General features: G+C 41.6%; 1 protein-coding gene across 1 annotated transcript in view; it reads right to left on the reverse strand.

Moving 5' to 3' along the window:
• Nucleotides 1-24,336, reverse strand: part of LOC138304021 (protein-glutamine gamma-glutamyltransferase 6-like) — a 174,709-nt gene that overhangs the window by 46,536 nt on the left and 103,837 nt on the right. The window contains exons 5-9 of the mRNA XM_069243671.1: nucleotides 18,181-18,291; nucleotides 16,555-16,726; nucleotides 8,166-8,298; nucleotides 3,299-3,402; nucleotides 113-358 (exon numbers count right to left, since the gene is read on the reverse strand). Of these exons, the coding sequence (XP_069099772.1) occupies nucleotides 113-358; nucleotides 3,299-3,402; nucleotides 8,166-8,298; nucleotides 16,555-16,726; nucleotides 18,181-18,291 (766 nt within the window). The remainder of the gene's footprint in view (nucleotides 1-112; nucleotides 359-3,298; nucleotides 3,403-8,165; nucleotides 8,299-16,554; nucleotides 16,727-18,180; nucleotides 18,292-24,336) is intronic.

The raw sequence follows: 24,336 nt of genomic DNA on the forward strand, positions 1-24,336 counted from the left end.
TAGTGGACGGTGAAGCAGACATGAGTATAGTACAGTGTGTGGAGATGCACAATGTTCGCAGATAAGAAAACTTAAGAGTGCATTATTCTATATACTATGAATGCTGCATTACCTTCTTGATGTTTGTAATTTCCAGTGACATCTTCAAAATCGTCGCTGCCCACAGCCTTGGTCCTGGTACACTGGCCGATAGAGAGGGTATCAGAATAAATCAGCTCTAAATGTTCATTTTCTTGATCGTATACCCATATTTTGCGGTCTGCATTCACCTCGGAGAATACAAATGGACCATCATATGGTAAACCAACATCACCGTTCTTGACTGCTTTGACAGATGTTGGTCCCAGCTGGTATATTCCTATGGAGGAGAGAAAGAAAGTGGTAAGAGCAATATTGTATGGTTGCAATGAATCAAGGCTGATTATGAGAGATGCAACAACTTGTGTCCAGTCAGGATAAGTAATTTCCTAGGGGCTTAATGAAAGTAGTTAATGATATCCTCATGCATCAGCAAGTTTTCAATTGATTCTCTCCCATGTGGCCTCCAGGATTCATTATGAGTGTATCTCATCTCTGGCCAAATGGGTGTAAGTTGCAGACCTTCCAACTTTAAAAGAAATGTCACCACATGACGGGAGGGGCTGGACCCTGAAAGAGTTGTGGCTTCATGCCAACAGTGTATTTGGAGGCATTTCTGTTCCCCGCATCCTCAAACCCACTACCACATTTCCCCCCACTCCAAAGTAAATAGTAACTTTCTGAGGCTGCCCCTGATATTTTGGGGTGTTTTCACACCCCTTAACCGATATTAGCTGTTCAGAGTCGTCTAAGACCAGCAGGAAATCCGCTCTGTGCAGTGGCTTCCAGCTCATCTTCCCATCTACCTTGTGAAATCAGCTCCTCACCATGTTAAGGGAGCCAATATCGTGTGACACATGGTGGCACCATTTGAGTTGGCAAGTTTGAGAATATATTGGATTCCATGCTAGCATTGATCTCTTTTACATGCTCTAATGGACTTGCAGTCTTTCTATCACTTTATCTGCTTTATATATAAATTAGCACACTCCCAGTTCCAGCCCTCCCAGTGGGTAGAGTCCATCTCAACCTGCATTTTGTGAAAACTACAAACCATTATCTTTCATTTTTAGGACAGGTTAAGATGACTACTATGGACTAGTATTGTATCCGTTGAGTTTTACAGATTATTTTAACATGCAAGAAGGCATTTGCTTTCATACTCCACAGTGAAAGACCTTTAATTACCTTGAAATTCATTGAGATACGGACATACTTGATATGTTCAAATCTCCAAACTGATGGATCTAAGAACAGAATTAATGTTGGGAAACACAAGCTATAATTTTCTTTTAGTCAAAGTAATAAAACTGATTAGAATTGAAAGTGTTCATCAGCTTGGGCACAGTGATTTGGGTACATTCAAGCAGGTTACATTGGTGCACTGACTTTGTGTTCTCACAAAGTACAGGTTTGGTTTCTTTCTGGTTCACTATTAGGCATGGCTCCTAGTAAAATGACGAAAGTGCCCTGGGAGATAAAAGATATTATAGAGTCCTGAAAAATGTAAGCATCTAGATTAGCATTTTTATTTTCCAGTTCAGCGTCTGCTTTCACAACCTATAAAGAACAGATTGAGATCCCACTTTTAAACCTTAATATGGCCTCCCCTCTCACTTCTATCTCCCTAGAACATATTAGTCAAAATAGTCTAGAAAGATGGGTTAACCTCTAAACAACAGCATTTACTTTCACCTTTCAAAATCTTTGACTAATGTCTTAGTCTCCAACGTCTTCCTCTGCTCTGTGTGCCCACTGTAAACCTATATGCCTATGGTTGACCATTGAAACAGCTTTCTTTGATGTACAAGCCTCAAGGTATCTTTTTCCTACCCAGGGACACAAATAAAGGGCCACCTTGTGGCAGAGTAATTGTTCTTCTGAAAGCATGGATGTCAATTCACCAAAATGCCAGGAGTAGTAGAAGTGCCATTGCACATCGTTTGACCTTTACATTCACTCTCACACACACATACCAATACGTTCACATATAAACACAATCTCACCCACAAGAGTGCACACAACATACATTTAAAAGTTTTTTTTAGTTACCTCAGCTACCAGGGAGGGTCATATTCCTGATAATTGTACTCCATTTTTGATTACACTAATTGTGAAGAATTTAGCATTATTCACTACTAGTGTAATACAAAAGTGAGAGAGTAAAAAGCAAGTGAAGTCCCAACCAACCTCCATAAGGACGAGTTGCCCCTTTGTTCCTGGCACTGGTTTTGCCTCCTATGAGGTCAGGGGTCGCAAAGGCAGTGCGACCACTGGCGACCCCTAAATGTTGCCCATGCTGAAAGGTCCTCTAAATAGGAATCTAGCAGTTAGAAGATACATCGCTCCCATGAGCACAAAATGGCACATCTAGTAGCCCAGAGAACAGCACATAATGCAGGGTTATATACAAATTGTATTTAATGCTAACTGAATAGCTGGAATACTCATTCAATGTCCAGCTATTGTGACTCACTGCACACTTTTAAGAAGTACGGATGTGCGGCTTGATCTCAGACTTACTTTAGTTTTTGCACCAGGTCTGCTAATTGTAGTCATGTTCACCTGTCATCTGAAAACTGTGAATTTTTCAGTGCTCAATCAGGTTTTTTTTTTTAAATTCCCATTTTTAATCGGTCAACTCTATATATGTTCACTGCTCTCACATTCTCGTTTAATATACTGCACTGGCCCCATGTTATTATTTAGTGGATGTGAAGATAGTCCTATCTTTTCCCGGGAGTAGATCGCCAAACGTGAAAAAGCAAATTGCATAGGCTTATTGTCTCCACTATTTCCTACGCGTCCGAAATGTGCTAATTGCGCCCCGTAAGCGTTCTCTGCACAGATGGGTAAAGGGCTACAGGGTTTCCCCTGCCCTTGCTCCAAAGGCCGTTGTAACTATTCATTAAAAGTCACCCCATTCCACATACCTGTTACTGGCTCATTCCTTTCATGATTCTGAAACCGAAAGGCAACGCAGGTGCAAATTCTTTAGGTACTTTCTCCGTATCAAAATTGGATATTTTCTAGTTGTCCTCAAATAATTCTTTAACCCCACGTTTTATAAAAATGCAGACTTTACCCCCTTTGATTCGGGATTTGAGATAGTTGCTTACAGACCCTCTTCACTCAAGGAACTACATACCTTCATAGGTTTCAATAACTACTTCTCTTATTAATAAAAGCACGTGTTTTCTCTGTAATAGGCAGAATATACCTCCACTTAGCTCCTGAGGTGTGGCATCCAGAACCTGCCATCCATCGTTCTGTGGTCCCAGGTCTTTTCGTCGAAACCAACATTCATTCCAGACATGGAAGTTCCTATGTATAAAATGACAAGATACTGCTCAGCTTCTGTCATTTCAAGCACATCACAAGAAGATTCAAAAACACTCTGCTGTAACTGATGATACCTGATATACTATGTGAATTACTAAAGCTGCCATATATTATATTGACTAAATCCTAGAAGTATCAGAAAGTTGATGAAGAACACTATGGGCCTGATTTCAAGTGCAAAGTATGAGAATTACCCCATCAGGGCATTGCATTAAAATGCTTGGTCGCCCTGACGGAGTACCCATACTCCACATTAGGAGAAGTCCGCCAGCTCTGCGGTCATCTTTAATATTGGAGGAAACCACTGTCATGGCTTTGTCAAATGTATCAGCCGCCCATCAAACTTTTAACAAGTTTTTACTTTTTTAAATTCAAAGCCCTAAAGGGGGGTTGTTTTTTTAAAAAAAAAAAAGTAATGGCCTCCACACACCATAGGGGATGCCTGGTAAGGTGTGGGTGCCATTATTATTTTTTAATTGTCCCTCATCAACGGTTTTACCCAGCGGTGATGAACATTGAGAGAGCGTAGTTTTAATATTATATATTATAGACGTGAAATGCTTACATTTGACTAAAACATTATTAGAATGTATTAATAAAAGTATAAGTTTTGCTCATGTATGAACGTTAATGCTAAATTAATAATAATCTTCAGTTATATGTAGTATTACGAGCTAAACTGTATTCATTAAAATTGTGTGTCTTAAGTTAGCATGAGTCGCGTACTAGCTGGGTAACTCTCATTTAAAATCTATTTTCCTGCTTTTCCTGTGTGCGGACTCGCAAAAGAACTATGACCCAGCTATTGTTCTCTTCTGTATTAAATCGTAACATGAACAAAACTTCCCATCCGCATTCTAGTAGCTTTTAGTATAAAGATATGTGCTTTGAAACAGTAATAGACACTCTCAAGGACGATGAGACGAGGGGAGAAGAACTCTTGACCCGAGACGTGTGCCAAGATGGTGAAGTAACCCCGGACGCACCACCTACGAAAATGCTGATTATAAAGACCAATTGGAAGATGAGAAAATATCGAAGAATGACAAATGCATTACTTAATGAATAATTTGATTGGTTACCAATGATGGGGTGTAGTTATTAACCAATAGAATTTTGGGGGAATGGGTTAAGAAAAGGGGATAAAAACTCATGACACGGAGGACGAAGTTCAGTTAGGAAGGGATGACATTGATTGCATCCAGAAACTCTGTCACTCTATTTGGTGATTTGAGACTTAGACAAAAGTATCACAGTCCATAGACTGCCCCATTACACTGTCCTCCATATGAGGAGAGTGACCCTTGATTCTCTTTAGATAGATTGACGGTGAACCAACTGATGTCCTGAAGACGAAGACTGATCATGTATGCTGACTTAGCTTGAGGAGGGTAAATATTATTGCTAATAGAATCTCTATGCCTTTTCTTTCTAGGTACCAACTGCTGTATGTTTAATTAAATATCTTAGTTAGATGTTTTCCAAATTGATGTTCTAAATTGTTTTGCATGAAGCCCAACATGCTAATGCTAATTTGAGGTTAGGAGAGGTATTCAATTGACTGACGAAACTGACGTGACTGACATGAAGCTATGCTGAACTGATATTCTGATGTTTATCATGCACTATGGTCTATTCTCTGCTGATATATCTATCCTATGATTCTGATTATCGCATTATTGAAAGTTCATTATAATTGCCACTCTGTGATTATGCTTTTATGCTTCTTGGTTTTGAGATTAATACGTTTAATATTAGATTGTAATCAATAGGGAATAAAATCACAAATTCTTTCTTTAAGGTGTGGTTATTTGAGTCAGAAGCAATTGAATTCGCCGAAAATTCATTAATGATTATTGTGAAAGATATTTGATGTTTGATAATCTCGTTTTACGGAGACCTACCACTGGGTCAAAAGGTTCATCGACCTAAAACGAGTCCTGATGTGTATAAATGAACATAGTCGGACGCGTTAACAACATCAATAACAAAAGAAAAAACTGTAACACATCCAATCTAAAGCAGGCGGACCTTACTACGTCGGGGTGTCAGAGGAGTATGTCAGTGATGGAGCCAGAGTACCCTCCGTCACTAAAATACTTAAGGTCCGCCAGATTGTAAATCAGTTCCGCAGCTCAAGGTGTTTTTTTGAGAGGGTACTTTGTCACAGTAGTAACAGAGTACTCTCTCCATCAACTCTAGGTCAGGCCTTAAGATACAGCTGTGTTCAAGGAGCCGGCTTGTGAAGGTGAATTTGTTGTGCACATTTCAGTCGATCATTTCATAAGGATTTTACATTCAACATTCAAGCTAGGCAGACGTATGCAAGATGCACACATACAGCACATCATAAAGACTGTTTTAAATAAAAACTAATCATCTTCTAATTTTGAATGTGCTGGTTTACATCTTATTTTAGAACCAAAAAGAGACATGCTAACAAACTCCCCGATCCCACTCCCGGTTGGTGAAGCAGAGTTTACTTGAGTGGAGCTGGCAAGCATAAATATGTACAATCAACCACTTTTATGAGTATAATAGTCAAAATCGAAACACTTGTGTATTTTACCTATGAAAATGAGCGTGCAACTGGATACATTAGCATATACAGGCACGAGGGCAGACAACAACAAGCGTCAATTTGGAGAGGATGCACATTAATGAATACAGCATGGGAGGGGTCAGTTTCGCACCACATGATGCTTCAATGACCAATTATTGATTTGGTCGTTATGGTCATTGACCCAATAACTTATTCGCTTGGCTAATTTATATGTTCTCAACTTGTTTTGTTTTTTTGTTATCGAATGACATCTATTTCAATACATTGAGCATGCTCTCTACAGTGGAGGTTGGAGAAAAGCTGCTTTCTGTCTCATGTAGATGGACATATGGGCCTGTATTCCACTGCAACAGTGGGACAAAAAGCAGCATGCCCTGCCACTTTGAGGACCAAAAGATGGCAAGCATTGTGTTCTCTACCAACCCATGAGTAATTTGCTTGCTTTCCATAGAAAGCCACTTTCTGACTCACATTGATGGACGAGAACGTTTCCCACACTGTAAAGTATTAATAAATCCAGAACATTCTTTTAACCCAAATGCAGCATACCTCCATGATGTATGACCTCCATAGACATAATCCTGTTGCACCATTGGTGTTAGCATTTGTCTGCCTGTATAATGAGAAACTGTTCTATGTAGCTTCTCTCCTTTTGATCAAGATGGGCTAGACCTTCATAACTGAACTGATGTGCTGTACTGTATCTCTTAGATTCCGTTTCATACCCTGGTGGATTTACAAAGATCTATGTACTGCATCTGCAGCATGTCACCCTTTGGACAGCATATTGGAGAAGAGTGTATGAGACTGTGCAGGTAATATCCTTAGCACAGTCAAACTGTGACATCTCCACTCACCGTTAGTAGGAGACATTGATATTCATAATAATGTATTTCATGACAGTTCAAAGATCATCTGACTGATCACAGTGCGCCGTGACGCCTCATATTTCAATCAGGAATAACATGAGCATTCAATGTGCAGAGGAATTGAGCAAGACACATTCATTTGGAATTAAGGAATTTTATAGAAAACAAACTGTGCTGAAACTCATAGGAAAGGTCATCATATGCCAAGATCGGGCACAGAAGTATTTAGTTCCAAATCTTTGGTGTGTTGTCGAATATCAAGCAGTTGCAGAAATTTTCATGGACATTGCTACTCGACAGTTTGTATAGATTACTCGGACAATTTTGAAAAATATGCATTCCAATCGCCGAAATATTCTGCAGTCCAACTAGACATTAAGCAACAATTTCAACTGAGAAATTAATAGAAATGTCTGTTAAATTCATGTAACTACTTCAGCGCCTAGCATTTCCTCTCATTGTTTGGTAATTCTCACAATTATGTTTACAACTATTTTCATGGCAGTAACCTCTCTGAAGATAATGACGTTCTGGAAAATATCACAAAATGTGACAAAAAAACCTTCCATTCCACAAAAGTCGTATCGAGCATTTGGGTGAGCTACAAAGGCATATTCCCACATGGTAAAATAAGGTGTCCTATGAAATTATTAATGCGGTGTTTTGGAATAAACAGATTCCGTAAGACTAGATATAAAGACTTTAAAGGTGACATCAGGTGAAAAGAAGACGTCTCATGCTTATCCAGTCTTGCATCAGCAATCTTCACCAGTATTAAGAGTTTCAGAATGTCCCTTTGCTGATGTCTGATTGGGTTGTACACCCTTTAACGTTAACTGACATGGCACGTTGTAATTCAGGAAGTAATATTTATAGTTATATGTGCGTTACTCCATCACTGCAAAATGACACACGAGATGGTCATATTGGAAAAAAAGGACTAAAAACAGACTTGTTACTGGGATTAATGTGACAGAACAAACAGAAAAGCAGTGTTTTCTTCTGGAGTTTCTAAAATTCTTGCACTGAAGGCGCGTGTACGTCTTTTGTCCATTGCTCTATTGCTTGGTACGTAGGTCTGTACTCTATAAGTAGGGGTTTATACATGTATATACACAGTTCAGAAAATGGTATACCAGAGGGCTGTGCCACAGTTTAGTTGCTGAGCAACAAAGACATATTAGCCGAGAACTATTGATAGTTTTAGCCAGCAACTTCTGTTCTTCCAGCATATCACAGAAAAGCTGGTACTTCAGAGATGGATGATATCTTAACTCTGTAACCCATAGAGACAACCTGATTCTGACACTTACCATACACTGTCAGGGCTGCCTATGTATTTCCCCGCAATGTCATAAAATACATCAATACTCAAGTTGCTGGTTGTGTCGTGGGCAGAGCTGAAATTAGTAATCACGCGAGTTGGGATTCCGAGACACCTGAGAGCTAAGGAGGAAAAAAATAACAAAGAAGAAAAACAACGTAAAAATAGAATTGTTTAGCAATCTGGTTAAATTCCCAATTCCTTTTTAATCTTCCCTGCTAACAAGGTACTCTTAAAGAAGTCCTGTTGACATATGTTAAAAGGATATGGAGCACATCTTGATGCACAGCAAAATGTCTGGATTCTATTGTCAATCAGAGACACTGGAATTAGCTGCAGGGGAGCACCAAATTATGTGGTTATTTATACACTTTTTCAGGCATAGATTTCACTTTATTAGTTATAACACACACAGACAGGCAAGGAAGGTTATAGCCCCTGCTGGACTGGCCCTTGTGGCAGGTTCACCCCCTGATGTTTTGCCTCTTTTCTCCTATTTTTTTCTGACCTCTCCCTGAGCACTTTATCACTGCTGATCAGTGCTAAAGTGCAGGTGGTCTCCCATCTAAGGTTGGTATGAATGGCTTATACCCAATTGGCATATTTAATTTACCTATAAGTTCCTTGTACAGTGGTATCTCCATACCCAGGGCCTGTAAATTAAATGCTACTAGTGGGCCTGCAGTGCTGCTTGCACCACCCACAGAAGTAGCTTTTCAAACCTGTCTCAGGCCTGCTAGCACAGGGCCTGTGTGCTCAGTTTTCTGCCACAGGGACCTGGCATCTAAATTTACTAGCCAGGCCCAAAACTCCCCTTTTACTACATATATGTCACCCCTAAGGTAGGCCCTACATAGCCCTATGGGACGGGTGCTCTGTATGAGGAAGGCAGGACATGTGCCAGGTTACATGGCCTGTCCTGGTAGTGACAAGCAGCCTAACTTGATGTCTCACTGCTGTGAGTGCTGCCTTCTTGTAGGATTGCATTAGAAATGCCCTGCCTTATATGTAGGGGGTATTGTCTGATTTATAAGGGGTAGTGTAGGCATGTTTGGTATGGTTGTAATGGTGGTAAGAAGTGAAGCTTACTGATGTAAGTGGATTTTTAATTACTATTACAGAAATGCCACTTCTAGAAAGTAAGCATTTCTATGTGCTTATGGTGTTTTGCAGCTTGACTCCAATCCACGTCTGGGCAGAGTGACAGCTGGTCTTTGTGCATACTTTTCAGACAGCCTGTACACAGGGAGGGTGGAGGTGTCATAAAGGTGCATCTGCATGCTGAATAGTCATCCTGGGCTGAGGGAAGGGAAAGGAAGGGCACACCTGCATTTGTAAAGGCTGTGCCCTGGCCTCACACAATAGGGTCATTTACCCCCAACTGATGTTTGGAGCCTGTGCTGGAGGAGAGAGGGGGCACTCTGAGAAACAGTTGGAACTGGTTGGAACCTCCTCTCCCCTTCCTTTGTGGACACACTGTAAAACTGAGTATAAGTCCAGGGAAGTTTTACCCACAATTTGGGAACTCATGGAACTTACCTGGAACTGGACACAGACTGCTGGAGGGGCTCACAAGGAACTGCCATGGACTGCTGCTGGTATGCTGACCTGTGACCTGTTGGGCCACTACGAGAAACTGACCTCTGCCTGCATGCCCCTTGCACTGGCCTGCTGGTGGGCCCAGCCAATGGTGCTCCTATTTCTTGACCATTGTCCCCCAGGGGCAGGGTGCCGTGGCCCCTGACCCCTGCAACGACCTGAAGTACAGGAGGCGTCTCCTCCCCTGGTCTAGCGTCAGGAGGGCACCCTACGCAGTACTGACCTAGAGCTCTGAGAGCGCTTTCTTTGCTGTCCTGGTAGGTGCTCTACCACTTTTGAGGATCACCGCCGTGACCCAGGCTCTGGAAGTCTACCCCAGCACCCGTAAGCATGTTGCTATTGCCAAGGATCACCTCCGCGGCCCAGGCGGCTCATCTGATCAAAGTCGGGGGCTTGCTTCTTGAGGTGCCCCCGGGGCACAAGTGAAACCTGAAAAAGAGCAAGCGCGCTCCTACCATGCCCCCAGGGCAAAACGCGCTCTGCGGAGTGCACCCGGGGCACAAGCAGGCACTCGCTCCGGTGCCTGCCCACATGTGAAGCCTTTGTTTCTCTGAGGGACACGCGCGAGGAAGGAAGCCTCATCGAAGGCTCCCTGCCATACCAGAGCCCCTCCCTGGAGTCCTGACAACAGGGAGGGGTGGAAGGAAGCCTCATCGGAGGCTCCCCCTGCCACAACGGAGGCCCCAATCTTCTATAGAGACGCGGGGCGGAAGCCTCGCTGGAGGACCCCCGTCTCGCACGTCTCCCTTGTGAGAGTCGGGTGAGGCCCCCCAACGGTGGCCCCAATCGTTTCTGCTGGCTTTGGCCCCCCTTCTGGAGGGCCAGTTGTGGCCCAGGGGGGGCCGCAGTAATCCCGGGCCCTAGGAGGTGCCTGTTATAAACCCAAGGGGATGCGTGTCACCCTCCTCCTTCCCCCAATCGTCAAAGAGGCCCCCGAGGGAGCGCACAGAGCTCCGGTGGCCCCATTTCTTTCTTCCTGGCACTAGAAGTGCCCACACATCTTAATACAGTTAATTTTACAGGACATATGTCGTAGGCTCCTTATATGGACGTTAAGGATTCTTATGTTGACCTGTTTTATTGATGATGTACTACATATATGTTTGCTAATGTTCCTTTTATGAGCATAACATGCTAATATGTTTTCCTGACTAGCCATTTGTTTTATAATGTTCCAGATATGTGCATTAATTATATTTCTATGACAAGTGCATTGGTGTAGTAACGTGATTCCTGACTACTGCTTATGTTGCAGAATATTAAGTAACCTGTGTGTTATATGTGATTACTGCTGGTTCTGCATAGTAACTAAGGTGTAACGTTCTGACAACTGCTAAGGTAGCAGAATATTACTGGCATGTTGTGTTTGGTCTAATAATTGCGTTGTGTACAATACAGTATATTTTCATATAACTTGGTGTTGTGATTCCTTTGTGGTAGGGATAGTGTGTCATGTGTGTTGTGCGTGTTGTGCAAACGCTTTACACATTGCCTCTGGGATAGGCCTGACTGCTCGTGCCAAGCTAACAAGTGGGTGAGCAGGGGTTATCTTGGACGTTAGCTCCCTTGCCCTGACTATCGTAGGTGGGTTCTGCCTGACTTAAGTGCATACCCTAGCAGACCAGAAACCCCATTTCTAACAGCCCCCATACTGCCTCCCAAAATCAAAACTGTGTACACAAAAAGTATGGGGGGATCAAAAGAACAAACCCACAGGACCTGATCAACCTGTGGTGGAACCACTCCTTTCCGTGATCCAGTTTAATGACACATGGTTGTTGTTAGAAATTGGGTCTTTGGTTTGCAGTCAGGTTACCCCTTGTTCAAGCAAGGACCCTCACGCTAGTCAGGGTAAGTCACACACAATCCAAATTATCCTGTGCCCACCCTCTGGTAGCTTGGCACTGAGCAGTTAGGCTTAAGTTAGAAGGCAATGTGTAAAGTATTTGTGCAATAAATCATGCAACAACGCAGTATAGCACTGCAAAAATACACCACACAGTGTTTGGAAAAATATATAATATTTATCTGATAAGATGCAGGTCAAAACAATTAAAATGCAAAAAGTATATGTTGAGATATCACTGTAAAAGTGATATCAAGTGTCTTTATAATACATATATAATAAATATATATAAATAAATAAATAAATGTCTTTTTCAAGCACAAGTACCTGGTTTGAGTTCAAAATGTCCGCAAAGAACTGCAGAGGAGGAGATGCTTGGAAAACAAGGAGGTGTGAATCGATTTCTCTGGCTGCACACGGTGATGCATCGTTTAGTTTTCACGCCGGGATGGCTGTGCCTCGATTTCTGGTGCTTGGTCATGGATCTTCTTCGGGTTGCGGGGTTTTAGGATGCCCTGAGGGTGATGCTTGGATTGACGGTGCTGACAGGATGAGGTCACAGGGGCTGCGTCGATCTGTTGGGCACTGCGTCGATTCCTCTCTGGAAGTCAGGCTGTGTCGTTCTAGCTCGGCTGTGCATCGATCCAGTGGACCGAGCATCAAATTTATGGTCGCTACGCTGGCACTGAGTCGATCCTCTCATTGGGAACTCAAGCTGCGTCATTCCGGTTCAGCGTGCAGTGAATTTTTCATCACAGTGCAGGCTGTGCGTCGTTTGAGGCAGGCTGTGCGGCGAAAGTCCTTCTTGTAAAGATGAAGTCTTTTTGGTCCTGAGACTTCAGGGAACAGGAGGCAAGCTCTATCCAAGCCCTTGGAGAGCACTTCTCACCACAGCCAGAGAGCAGCAAGGCAGCAGGGCAACAGCAAGGCAGCGGTCCTTCATAGAAAGCAGTCAGGTGAGTCCTTTGGGCAGCCAGGCAGTTCTTCTTGGCAGGATGCAGGTTCTGGTTCAGGTTCTCTTCTCCAGGAAGTGTCTTTCAGGTAGAGTGTCTACCTCAGAACTGTCTAAATTGGTAGCGTCAGAGACCCTGCTTAAACACCCAAATATGCCTTTGAAGTGTGGGAGACTTCAAAGAGTGGTTTAGAAGTGCACAAGGTCCCCTTTCAGTTCAATCATGTCTGCCAGGGCCCCAGTAGGGGGTGTGGCAGTCCTTTGTGTGAGGGCAGGCTACTGTCCTTTGACATGTAAGTGTAAAGCCCTCCACCCTCCCAGCCCAGGAAGACCCATTCAATATGCAGATGTATGCAAGAGAGGCAGAGTATCCTGTGTTTGGGGTGTGTCTGAGTGAATGCACAAGGGAGCTGTCAACTAAACCTAGCCAGACGTGGACTGGAAGGCACAGAAGGATTTAAGGGTAGAGAAATGCTCACTTTCTAAAAGTAGCATTTCTAAAATATTAATATAAAATCCAACTTCACCAATAAGCAGGATTTTGTATCACCATTCTGGCCATACTAAATATGACCTGCCTACTCCTTTCAGATCAGGATCTACTACTCAAACAGTATATGAGGGTATCCCCAATGCTATCCTATGAAAGGAGAAGGCCTCACAGCAATGTAAAAACGAATTTAGGAGTTTTACCCTACCAGGACACATAGAACACACATGTTCATGTCCTGCCTTATACCTACATAGCACTGTGCCCTATGGGCTACCCAGGGCCTACATTAGGGGTGACTTCTAAGTAGAAAAAGGGGAGTTTAAGGCTTGGCAAGTACTTTTAAATGCCAAGTCGAAGTGGCAGTGAAACTGCACACAAAGGCACTGCAGATGGAGGCCTGAGACATGGTTAGGAGGCTACTTATGTGGATGGCACAACCAGTGCTGCAGCCCACTAGTAGCATTTAATTTACAGGCCCTGGACACATGTAGTGCACTTGACTAGGAACTTAGAAGTAAATTAAATAAGCCAATTGGGTATGAGCCAATGTCCCCATGTTTTAAGGAGAGAGCATATGCACTTTAGCACTGATTAGCAGTGGTAAAGTACGCAGAGTCCTAAAGCCAGCAAAAATGAGGTCAGAAAAAGAGAAGGAGGAAGGCAAAAAGTTTAGGGGTGACCCTGCAGAAAGGCCATTTCCAACAGTTGTGATAACCTTATATTAGTGCCCTATCTCGGGGGTTCTTCCTTACGGAATAGGTGGTCACACACATTTTAGTGTCATGCTTTATCATTTGGCCCCCTATCCCCACCCAGGTAGGACAATTCCACCTAGACGGACTCAACCTTGTAGTTAAAGAACCCAGAGGGAGTGCTGAAATGGTATTTTCTCTGGATAATATAGGGATCCAGTTGTATGAAGAAAATTACCTACCAAATCACCAGTGTAAATTACACCATTTAATAGTGGTGTCTGCTGGTAAATTTGAACCAAAATAGGGAAGATTTTTTAGTGTAATGACTCAACGTGTTGCTCTTATCCTGACGGCCAAAATGTTTCTGCCCACACGTGTAGTCATTACTGGTCTGGGGCATTCTTCAGGGCCTGGGATCCCTCCTAAGTATAGTGTGAAGAAAAGAGTTATCCTGAATTCACAGTGAAAGACTCATATATAACACACTCAAGGCCTACCTGAGCATTTACTCAAATCTGGAGCACCCTAAGCTTTAAGGGCAATTGGCCCCTGATCTGGGGTTGGGATGATGCCCCTTGTAGTCACACATTCACCTATTTGGGCCCTCTCCCAGCTGCTTGTGTCCAAACAGAAGTGGCTGGGAGGGAGCCCGAATAGGTGTTTGAATGGACTGCTCCCGTTGATGAACCTTTCACTGTGAATTCAGGATAGGTCACAGTGTATTCTCACAACTCTGCAGTGTTAATGGGCAGTTCATTGGACTGAGAGCAGGTCACTACCGCACCATATAATTGCCCAAAAACAGATTGGCTGCCTTTTCCAAGCTTCACCGTAATAGGCAGCTTACCAGCTTTGCACAGTTAGATCAGGATAAGCGCCAAGAGACCCCTCTTTTCCCCAGGTTCATGGATACAAGAAGCAAAGCTTCTGTCAAAAAATCATGCTAGGGTGTTAACCTGCTGGGACCATGAATCTAAAATGGGAATCTTTGGAGCAGTAATTGTCTAGGCTTTAGAAGGAGTAAAGGAGCCAGGAGCTCAAAAAGAGGTGGAAGCAAAAAAACAAAATAATCTCTTGTAAAGGGGCTTATAATGGTATCCAAGCAAGGATGCTCCTTCTGCTCTTAGCTACAGCATTTATCTACTTAAAGAAAGTAGTGATGGAAAGAGTGAAAAGACACCATCAGCCCATTTATTAGAAAAAGGGTTCAGAAAGACTCCATGAACAAATGGCCTCTCAAATGGATGTCTCTTTGTACTCCGTTTTTAATTCCCTAAACTGTCTTTGCTAGCCCCTCTGATTTCTTCTGCAAATCTAAATCATTTGCGAAAGGCTTATAAACAATTAGGGAATCATTCAGTCTCCGGCGGTAGTCCTGAAACACCACAAGTGGTATTGTCATCTGTATTTGTGCTACCATCTTTAATGATCTTATGTTACAAAGGAAGGGCAACCCAATGACCCCTTGTGAGCTTGGGTAACAGATGGAACTGAAGTAAATGGCCAACATAGGGATCATTCACACAACGGATTATGCCTAATTCAGATATTTAAGGGTCGATAGTATGTGATGTATTGAGTCAAACCATAAGAATTAATTGCCATCAAATGTTGAAAAGCATTAAAGTGAAAACAAAAAACAAATTTTACTGGATAAACGAAAAAATTAAAAACAGGGGTACAACAATCAGGATGTTGTATTCACCTAGTGTCTATTCCAGAGCTGCATAAATTAATAGGGGTAAAAAAACAAGTATGTAGAAGACTTTATTAATAAAGAAAGTAGTTGGCCACCATTTAAAACAAATATTTAAATAGTCAGGAAAATGCTCAGCTGATATTAATATTATATCGTCGGTTGCCATTTCCGTAAAATTCAGAACAAGTCCGCAGATTTGTTGGCCTACTGGTGGAGACGTGCTTTCCAGTGGTCATTATCAAATGTGTCATTCAACAGAAATAGAAGGCTGGAGACATTTCTGAGAAGTGATGGGGACTAAATTATCTGCTACTTCTCTTGTAACACACTAGTAGCTCTTGGAAATTGCTGAAATATTATAATAGCCTGAAGAAGAGGTATGTGTGATAAACAGACTACCAGACTCTCTTTCCTCACTTGGGCAGTAGATTAAATTCTAAATCACCTTCTTCTTATAGTTGCTATTTTGTAGTTTGAACGTATGTCAATAGACCATTATTTTGCACCTTAAATTCCCCCTTCAGTTTGCTTTATTCTTCAATAAGAACACTAACCAAAATAATTCAACAAAGACCGATGAACCAGGGAGTTGAAAGAGGACACACAGATCATCAACTCAAAATTGTGCTTAAGTGAAAAAGAGAAACGGGGTAAAAGAAATGTTTGGGGGAAAATCAACCGTAATCCTGGGCAATATTGCCAACAATATATTGCAATCTAAAATGTGGCATTGTTATCCCAATGAGTCCATCATATGATGTGCATCAAGAGTGTTACAGTAGGGTGATTTGGACTGATTCTAGCAGTTGCAAATTGGAATTCGATCACAATTACGTACAAATCTAGGAGATAATCTGTCTTCCTCGTTATAGTCCTCATCCCCTCATGAAATAAGCAAGCCATGGACTCCGTGTAAAGAAGAATACTGCTAAGTATTACAATTCTTTCAATTAATACTCAGTGTCTCATTGTGTACCTAACACATCCAGCACTAATACATTTGTTCGATACACAGTATCAACATACTGACGGGAGGGAGCACATTAGGTCACCCCTTCCATTAGCTGGTCCGCTTTTGGTCCACTTTACCGTACCTGTGCACATCACCCCAGCGAAGACCCAGCACTGCCCATATCGGACTGGTCCGGTTGAGGCAAACTTTCTGAGTATCGCCACACTTCCGTTCCACCTGGATGGACTTTCTTCATCTTTGTAGTCACCGTTCCAGTTGCCAATCAACACTCCAGTGTCATCATTGCTGTTGACCTGATGGTGATATATTTAGACAAATATCATAGGAGAGCAGGGTAATTTAACAAGTTCGAAATTAGAAATGGAAGGCTATACTTTTAGTAAGGGTTACTGAAACTGATTTACCTAATTGACCAAAGTGGAGGAAAAGAGTCACAAACCATTTGACTCCTCTATTGCATCATTGGTATTCCAACCTCAGCCCATCAACAGCCACCTATTTGCTGCTAAAGAGGTAGGGGAAAAGCAAGGAGTAGAAACTGCAGAAAGCAAACATGGCTCTGTTAACCCTGTTTACTTTCTCTTCTGAAGCTAGCAGCATAGCCCTGAGATCGGAGGTAACAATGCCAGTTTAGGGGGCACAAAACGCAAGTCAGGGTTAAAAACTGTTGCTGCTGTCTACTTCGGAAGGCCTTGGGTAGCGTACTAAAGAAACACAATGTTGTATTCCCTTAAATTATAATGAATGGGGAGCATTTATTCTTTTCTGGGCTGTGAGCAGCCAACTCAATGACTGGTTGGAACAAGCTTATAAACATGGCACTGTTGTTCACGAGTACAAAAAGTTGTTAAGCCGAATCTTTTGACTAGGTGAACTGATGTATCCACTCGAACCTGTATTTGACCTCATGGTTGCCGGTTCAGTTCGTGGTGAATACGCACAGCCTTTATTTTCATGAGGTCGTTTAAAAAGGACTACCTTTGTGCGACTTAATTGTATGGATAATGAGAATCCCCCTATTTTGTATGGTACTATTCCCTCTGGGTCTATGAGTTAATGGCAAACCATAACAAGAAAATAATTGTTGCTTTTTGTAACTATTACTCAATTATGAATGCGTTTAAAACACTTGGCACTATTCCAAAAAATGAAACTGTTTTATAGCTCTCTTTTTGCTATGCATACAAAGGAGGGATGTAAACAAACTAGTTGTCTTAATTTTTTGTGAACAATTAACCAAATATCTGTTTGTTCCATCCATACACCGAGGGTCTGCATGGGCGACATTTGAATTATGCCAGATAATCAGAGTAATCTTGATGATTTCACATTACGCATGTAACGCAAATGTATTCAAAGTTGCGTGGTGACGCCTGTTGGCATAATTGCAGGCAAAAATGCCTACCCAAAAGTTGAGGAACAGAACAGAAGTGGCTTTTACCTGTTGCTGTTTCTATTCTGCTGTATTTAGCTCTATTTCCTTAGTGCAAAGTACAACCTGAGGTCCATTTTTGAAACGAGGGTGCATTTTGCACTAAGAACACAGCTGTAAATACATGGTCACGATCCTCGTGTAATTCCAGATAATTTTGCTGTAATTTTGCATTACACTACAACAAATTACATAAATTACCCTCACCCCTACTTCTCATTATAAGGTCAGAAGAATTCAAACTGAACTGATTTGCAATTCAGTGCACCAAAGCGTAGGTGTTCACATGTTGATTCAGGAGTGTGCATCGCTTACCAAGGCACTAAACACACGCCCGATGTATCCTGGATCACTCCGATGCATGTGGTCTGTCGTAGAATTCTTATCCATCAAAGAAAGAGTGATGTTTAAAATGTCCTTTTCAAACTGTAAATGGGAACAAAACAAAATATATGTAAACATTTCACAGACCCCTAAGGCAAATTATTTGACTGATTGTGCCTTTTTCCAAGTTGTTAATATTCTCTTTATTCAAGAGGGCTCACTTTTACCAGTTCACACATTTCCCAATGTCTCTGCCCCTGCACCATTCTGTGCCTCCTGCATAGCTGCTTTTTCTCAATTATTCTATTGCATATCAAACATAGAAATATCTTGATATAAAAAATTGTGGCTAAAATATCGGGGACCAAAATATCGAAAGGTGAGTGCATGTAGAGAAAGTATAGATTTACTATTCATAACTCCACATCTATGTAACTTAAAGATAAATATATCCTGTACGTACATATTGGAGAGGTATCTATAGTTACTTACCTTTTGATATTTCTTTTTCGATATTTTGTCCTTGATATTTCATACCACAATATTCTTTCTTTGATCTTCACACCCCTTTTTGCAAATTTTTTGCTGTCACTCCCCAGGTGGCTCTACGCCATGCCCAGAGCTTAATTTGAGCCAATGGTTGCCGGTGAGGGACACCGGCACCAATTTTTGGAGACCGGCACTTATTTCTCCACATCCGACATTTCTCAAGGCCAACAGAGGGAAAAACAAACAAAACGAAAAGACAGAGGAAACGAAATAGAGAAAGTCCATCATCAAGAGAGAAAGCAGACACCTGTAAGAGTCAGATAACAGGCAAGAGAGTGCATGGCAGTGAATTAAAGAGACCGGATGTGGATTAGTGACTGGGCACCCTTGCTATTAGCAGTCTGACATTTTATACCACCAGCCACAGGTGACTGAGCAGTGCTTTGGGCACCAGTACTTATTATTTTACCAGTAAAGCACTGCCTCTGCCTCTAATTTCTCCCTTCCATTCTGTGCTTTCTGAATCACAAAACAGTTAGGGCCATATTTATACTTTTTGACGCAAAACTGCACTAACGCAGTTTTGCGCCAAAAAAATTAGTGCCGGCTAACGCCATTCTGAAGCGCCATGCGGGCGCCGTATTTATTGAATGGCGTTAGCCGGCGTTAGCCGGCGTTAGCCGACCGGCGCTGCCAGGTGTGCGTGAAAAAAAACGACGTACACCAGGCAGCGCCGGCGTAAGGAAAAATGGCGTTTGGGCGTCCCAAAATGGGGCAAGTCAGGCTGAGGCAAAAAAATCGTCTTAACCCGATTTGCGCCATTTTTTTTGGGCGCCCAGACGCCATTAACATGACTCCTGTCTTAGCAAAGACAGGAGTCATGCCCCCTTGCCCAATGGCCATGCCCAGGTGACTTCTGTCCCCTGGGCATGGTCATTGGGCATAGTGGCATGTAGGGGGGCACAAATCAGGCCCCCCTATGCCACAAAAAAAATTAAAAAAATACTTACCACAACTTACCTTTTCTTCCCTGGGATGGGTCCCTCCATCCTTGGGTGTCCTCCTGGGGTGGGCAAGGGTGGCAGGGGGTGTCCCTGGGGGCAGGGGAGGGCACCTCTGGGCTCATTCTGAGCCCACAGGTCCCTTAACGCCTGCCCTGACACAGGCGTTAAAAAGAGGCACAAATGCGGGTTTTTTTGCCCCGCCCACTCCCGGGCGTGATTTTTGCCCGGGAGTATAAATACCACGCACATGCCTGGGAGTCATTTTTTAAGACGGGAACGCCTACCTTGCATCTCATTAACGCAAGGAAGGTGTTCACGCCAAAACATGACGCTAACTCCATGAACTTTGGCGCTAGACACGTCTAACGCCAAAGTATAAATATGGAGTTAGTTTTGCGTCGAATTTGCGTCGAAAAAAACGACGCAAATTCGGCGCAAACGGAGTATAAATATGCCCCTAAATGTCTCCTTGTATCATGTCCAATTCTTTATTATTACTCTTCTTTGGAATCTACACATGAAAGCATCTTGACTACTTAGAGCCCTACTGACATGTAAGTTCATACTTTGGCAATATAGAAGATCTTGGGCCAGATGTATTAAAAAAACGAATTGCATTTCTTAAATAGCGAATTTTAAGAAATCACTATTTCAGAAATGCAAAATGGTATGTATGATTTTTGAAATTCGGTAATAGCGATTTCTAAAAATTCGCAAATGCTATTACCAAATCGAAAATAGAGAATCTGACCCCATTCGAACCTATGGGCCTGTAGGCCCATAGTTGCAAATGTTTTTGCATTTCCCAAATTACGAATTCCAGTTAGGAATTCACAAATTAGGAAATGCAAATCCCAGGGTGCTGGGGGCCTAAGGCCCCCTCTGCTGCACCCCAAAAGTTTTGTTACGGACATGTAAAGCACACACATGCCTTAGGGGCATGTGTGCGCTACATGTCAATTTTAAAAATACATTTATAATGCATTTCAAAATTTGCACATGGTTGCCATCAAACTTTAATTTGTGGTAATTGCATTTCCTAAATGGCCAATTCTCATTTAGGAAATGTTTGATACATGTGCTTTCGAAATCGTAAATAGAAATTCTCTATTTGCGATTTCCAATTTAGAGAATTGCAATTTGCGTTTCTCTAAATGGGGTCGCAATTTTAAGGAATCGCTATTTTAGCGATTCCTTAAAATTGCACAGCGAATGTCTTTAATACATTGCAAAAGGCATTTTTGCAATTGCAAACGGCCGAATTTTGTGATTCGCACCGTTTGCGAATGCAAAAAAGCTTGATACATCTGGCCACTTATTTCTGCTCATTCCCAATTTTCTGATCTTTTAGACATTTATGAGATACTGACTGGAACTCACCTCTTGTGTGAGATTCACTATTCTGTGAGTGGTATTTTCTCTATGATCTGCTGCATTTTGCACCTTCATCCACACACAGATAGTGCTGGCCTAATGCTTCTTTTTTCTGATACTTCTAATTTTTGTTCTGAAGAACCTCACTTTACTCTGTCAACTTACCTCTTCCTGTTACATATTCTTTTTGAGAGCATCAACACCAACACACCACCAAATCTTACATTTACATCAGATGACTTAAGTAAAACTTTACCCTCTCTCATCACTAACATTACTACTTTAACACTACCTCCTCTTCATATCTGTCATGAACCTCTTCTGCTCCAGATTCTTTGTATTGTGTTACATTTTTTACTCCTTCTCCACGTGAGTCCCATTTGGTGTAGGCCTATTCCTGCTAAAACTTCTTTTGGTCAACTAAAGATGGAGTAGCAGTTGTATAAACATACGTCAGATGTCCTGTCAGTGCCCCTTAGGATATAAGTAGTAATTGGGCCCAATCGCTAAATTGTGCTAAAAAACTTTTCATTCTGAATTCAGAGTGATTCTTTCAATTAACACTAAGGCTTTTCGATAGTCTCAGGAGTTTTCTGTGATCCTGTGTTGCTTCAAGTAAATATATATGGGTAATCAAGAACCCCAAACCTAAGTAAACAAGGCACCAGAGAGCAGGACTAAGTCAGAAGACAACCAAATAGAAAACATCACCAGACATGAGATAGCAGAAAATAGATAAGAGAATGAGTGGCACCCAATGTAAAACAATAAATACTCCACAGAAGTAAACATAACGGTTCATTACTGACTAGAAACAGCTTGTTTAATTTTAAAACAGACAACAATATCAGTACGATTAATGTAATTGAATAGTAGGACAGCATTCTGGAAATTAATCTTTGCGGTTTTGGGATGCTGATGGATAAGTCATGCTAGAGGAGTGACATACAAGAGGAGAATGGCAACCATATGGATTCTGGCATCAGACAAATTTACTTACTGTGATCATCAGGTTACCTGAGCCAAAATCACAGGGTGTTGCAGATACCCACTCCTATACTTTTACTTGCATTGACAAAATGGCAAACACTGATTAACCATTGTCTCTGCTGAAAGTGGCAGAATCCTGGCTGAGGATTGTGGTTCTAAGGAGGTGGATCTGCTGAAAGGTTTTGCTTCCTTGACTCAAAAAGTTAGACAAGTGACATTCAAAGAAGGTAATATTTAAGTGGAGCATGATGATAGATCTTGTATTTTAGGAGTGCCCCTCGTGCCACAAAAGACATTTGAATGTGACAGAATATGACTTATTTTCATTCTGGGCACTAATACTTTTAATGTAGAAAGCTGCACTGACACGCTTATTAATGTGCCTTGTTATGATGTAATGTTTGCGTTAGGTCATATTTCAATGTAATTGAAAGTTATTAGAATAAAAGTGGTATTAAAATGTAATTTGGAATCTGGACAGGATATATTAAAACAATATTGAATTTCTAATGATTAATGAATTAAGAATGTGTGCAAAAATGAGAGAAATGCACTTCTCTATTATACTTAGTGAAATGCTTTAGAAACGTTTTTTGTATAAAATGAAGTGTATTTTTAATATTATTGAAGCATTATTAATGTTGAATTTATAAATGTGCATATTACATGTGTTTTACTGAAATGTATATAATAAATGCATTAGTATAATTTCTTGTGTTAACATGAGTGGGGCCTGTTGAAGTCTGTAATTTATGATTGTGATACAACTGCTGCTTCAATTTTTTAACATGAACTTTCTTGTAGGTTATGTTCCCATGAGAAGCTTAGATGTTTGGTAATAGGTTCTATTGTTTAAAAATGGCAAACTTGTATATGTTCGACCTTGAAGGAAAGAACAGTGTGAGACATGTGCTGTCATTGTATATAATTCTTTCAAACTTGCGTGGAGTCTCACGGTTGGAAGATGTTCTCATGGAGAGCTTGGGAAAGGAAGATCATTTTACAATTTGGAGTAGTGTGATCGATTATTATTGGATGATACCCCTTCAATGTGACATGGACTGATGACTTTGGTGAATTAGAATGCGTAGTGACTTTTTGATGTAGCATTGTTCAGTTGGACTTTTAGGGCAGTTCACTGAGCTCCTAGATGCCATCCTGATGCTTGCTGATGCTTTGTGGACGAAGAATCCCTGAATGCTGTATTCCTTGGAGAGGTATCTCCCTCTCTACCTGTCCTTTTGATGTGACCTTTTAGATTTAGTAATCCTTCTATGTGCCCTTCAGAAGACTCTTGATTGAGCTTCTGCTATACTGACGTTTCCTCTTTTTATCTTCTTTTGGCTAACTTCCCTAGAGATCTACACTCCAGGATTCTATTTTTTTAAATTAGTTTTGTCCTCTTTGTGCTCTTTGTATTTTGTCTGCATGTGTTCTGTCCCACACATGAATTTCACAAATTTGGCTAGTCATAGGATTTTCCGCTGCCCAGCTTAAATTTATGACTGTTAAATCTAATTTATTGATGATTGCTAATTCTGAGCGACATTCGATTTCTGTATTTCAGATATTCCTTTTAATATTATGTATTATTTTTCTAGAATGTTTAGTTTTGTTAATGTTAGTTAGACTAAACTTCTTTCGTGGCCTTGGGCAACCCCTTTTGATAATTTGTGTTTATGTCTTCATTCTGAGAATAACTTATGTGACTTTGATTTTCAGCTTGTAATAAATTCTTGAACCTTATTCCTAATTGGAGGTTTCCTTATATGGCCAAATGGGTCATACTGTCTAACTTGTTATTGTAATTTGCTTAATGGTTCTACCACACTTTATAGCTGGGTCAAAAGGTCAGTTGGCCTCCGTGAGCATTGATTCCTGCGAAGGATGAAAATGCCACAACAATGGCTTAGCTAGAGATGCCTCAGACTCTCTTTAATTAGCATTAGACTCAGTTATACTGGGATGTTGATGTAAAGGTGAACAGAAAATCCTGAGGCAAATCTGCAGTGAAATAATTGTCTAAATGTGTTGGGGATGTGGCATGACCTCAGGTTTTAACCCCTTCTGTGCTCATGACAGAACGGTTCCGTCATGAGCACCCGTGGTCATGCGTTGAGGACGTAACCATTTCTTCCTCTGCACACGATAGCCAATAGCCCCTGATCTGCCCCCGGTGGGGCAGAAAGCCCACTATGCCTCAAGGAGTATTTTACTTAGCCAGAGTGGGGGTGGGGGCTGCCCTGAATGGGCTTGACAATTTCCCCACCCTTTCCCAAAAAATAAGCAC

This window comes from Pleurodeles waltl, chromosome 7 (assembly GCF_031143425.1).
Source record: "Pleurodeles waltl isolate 20211129_DDA chromosome 7, aPleWal1.hap1.20221129, whole genome shotgun sequence".
NCBI lineage: Eukaryota > Metazoa > Chordata > Amphibia > Caudata > Salamandridae > Pleurodeles > Pleurodeles waltl.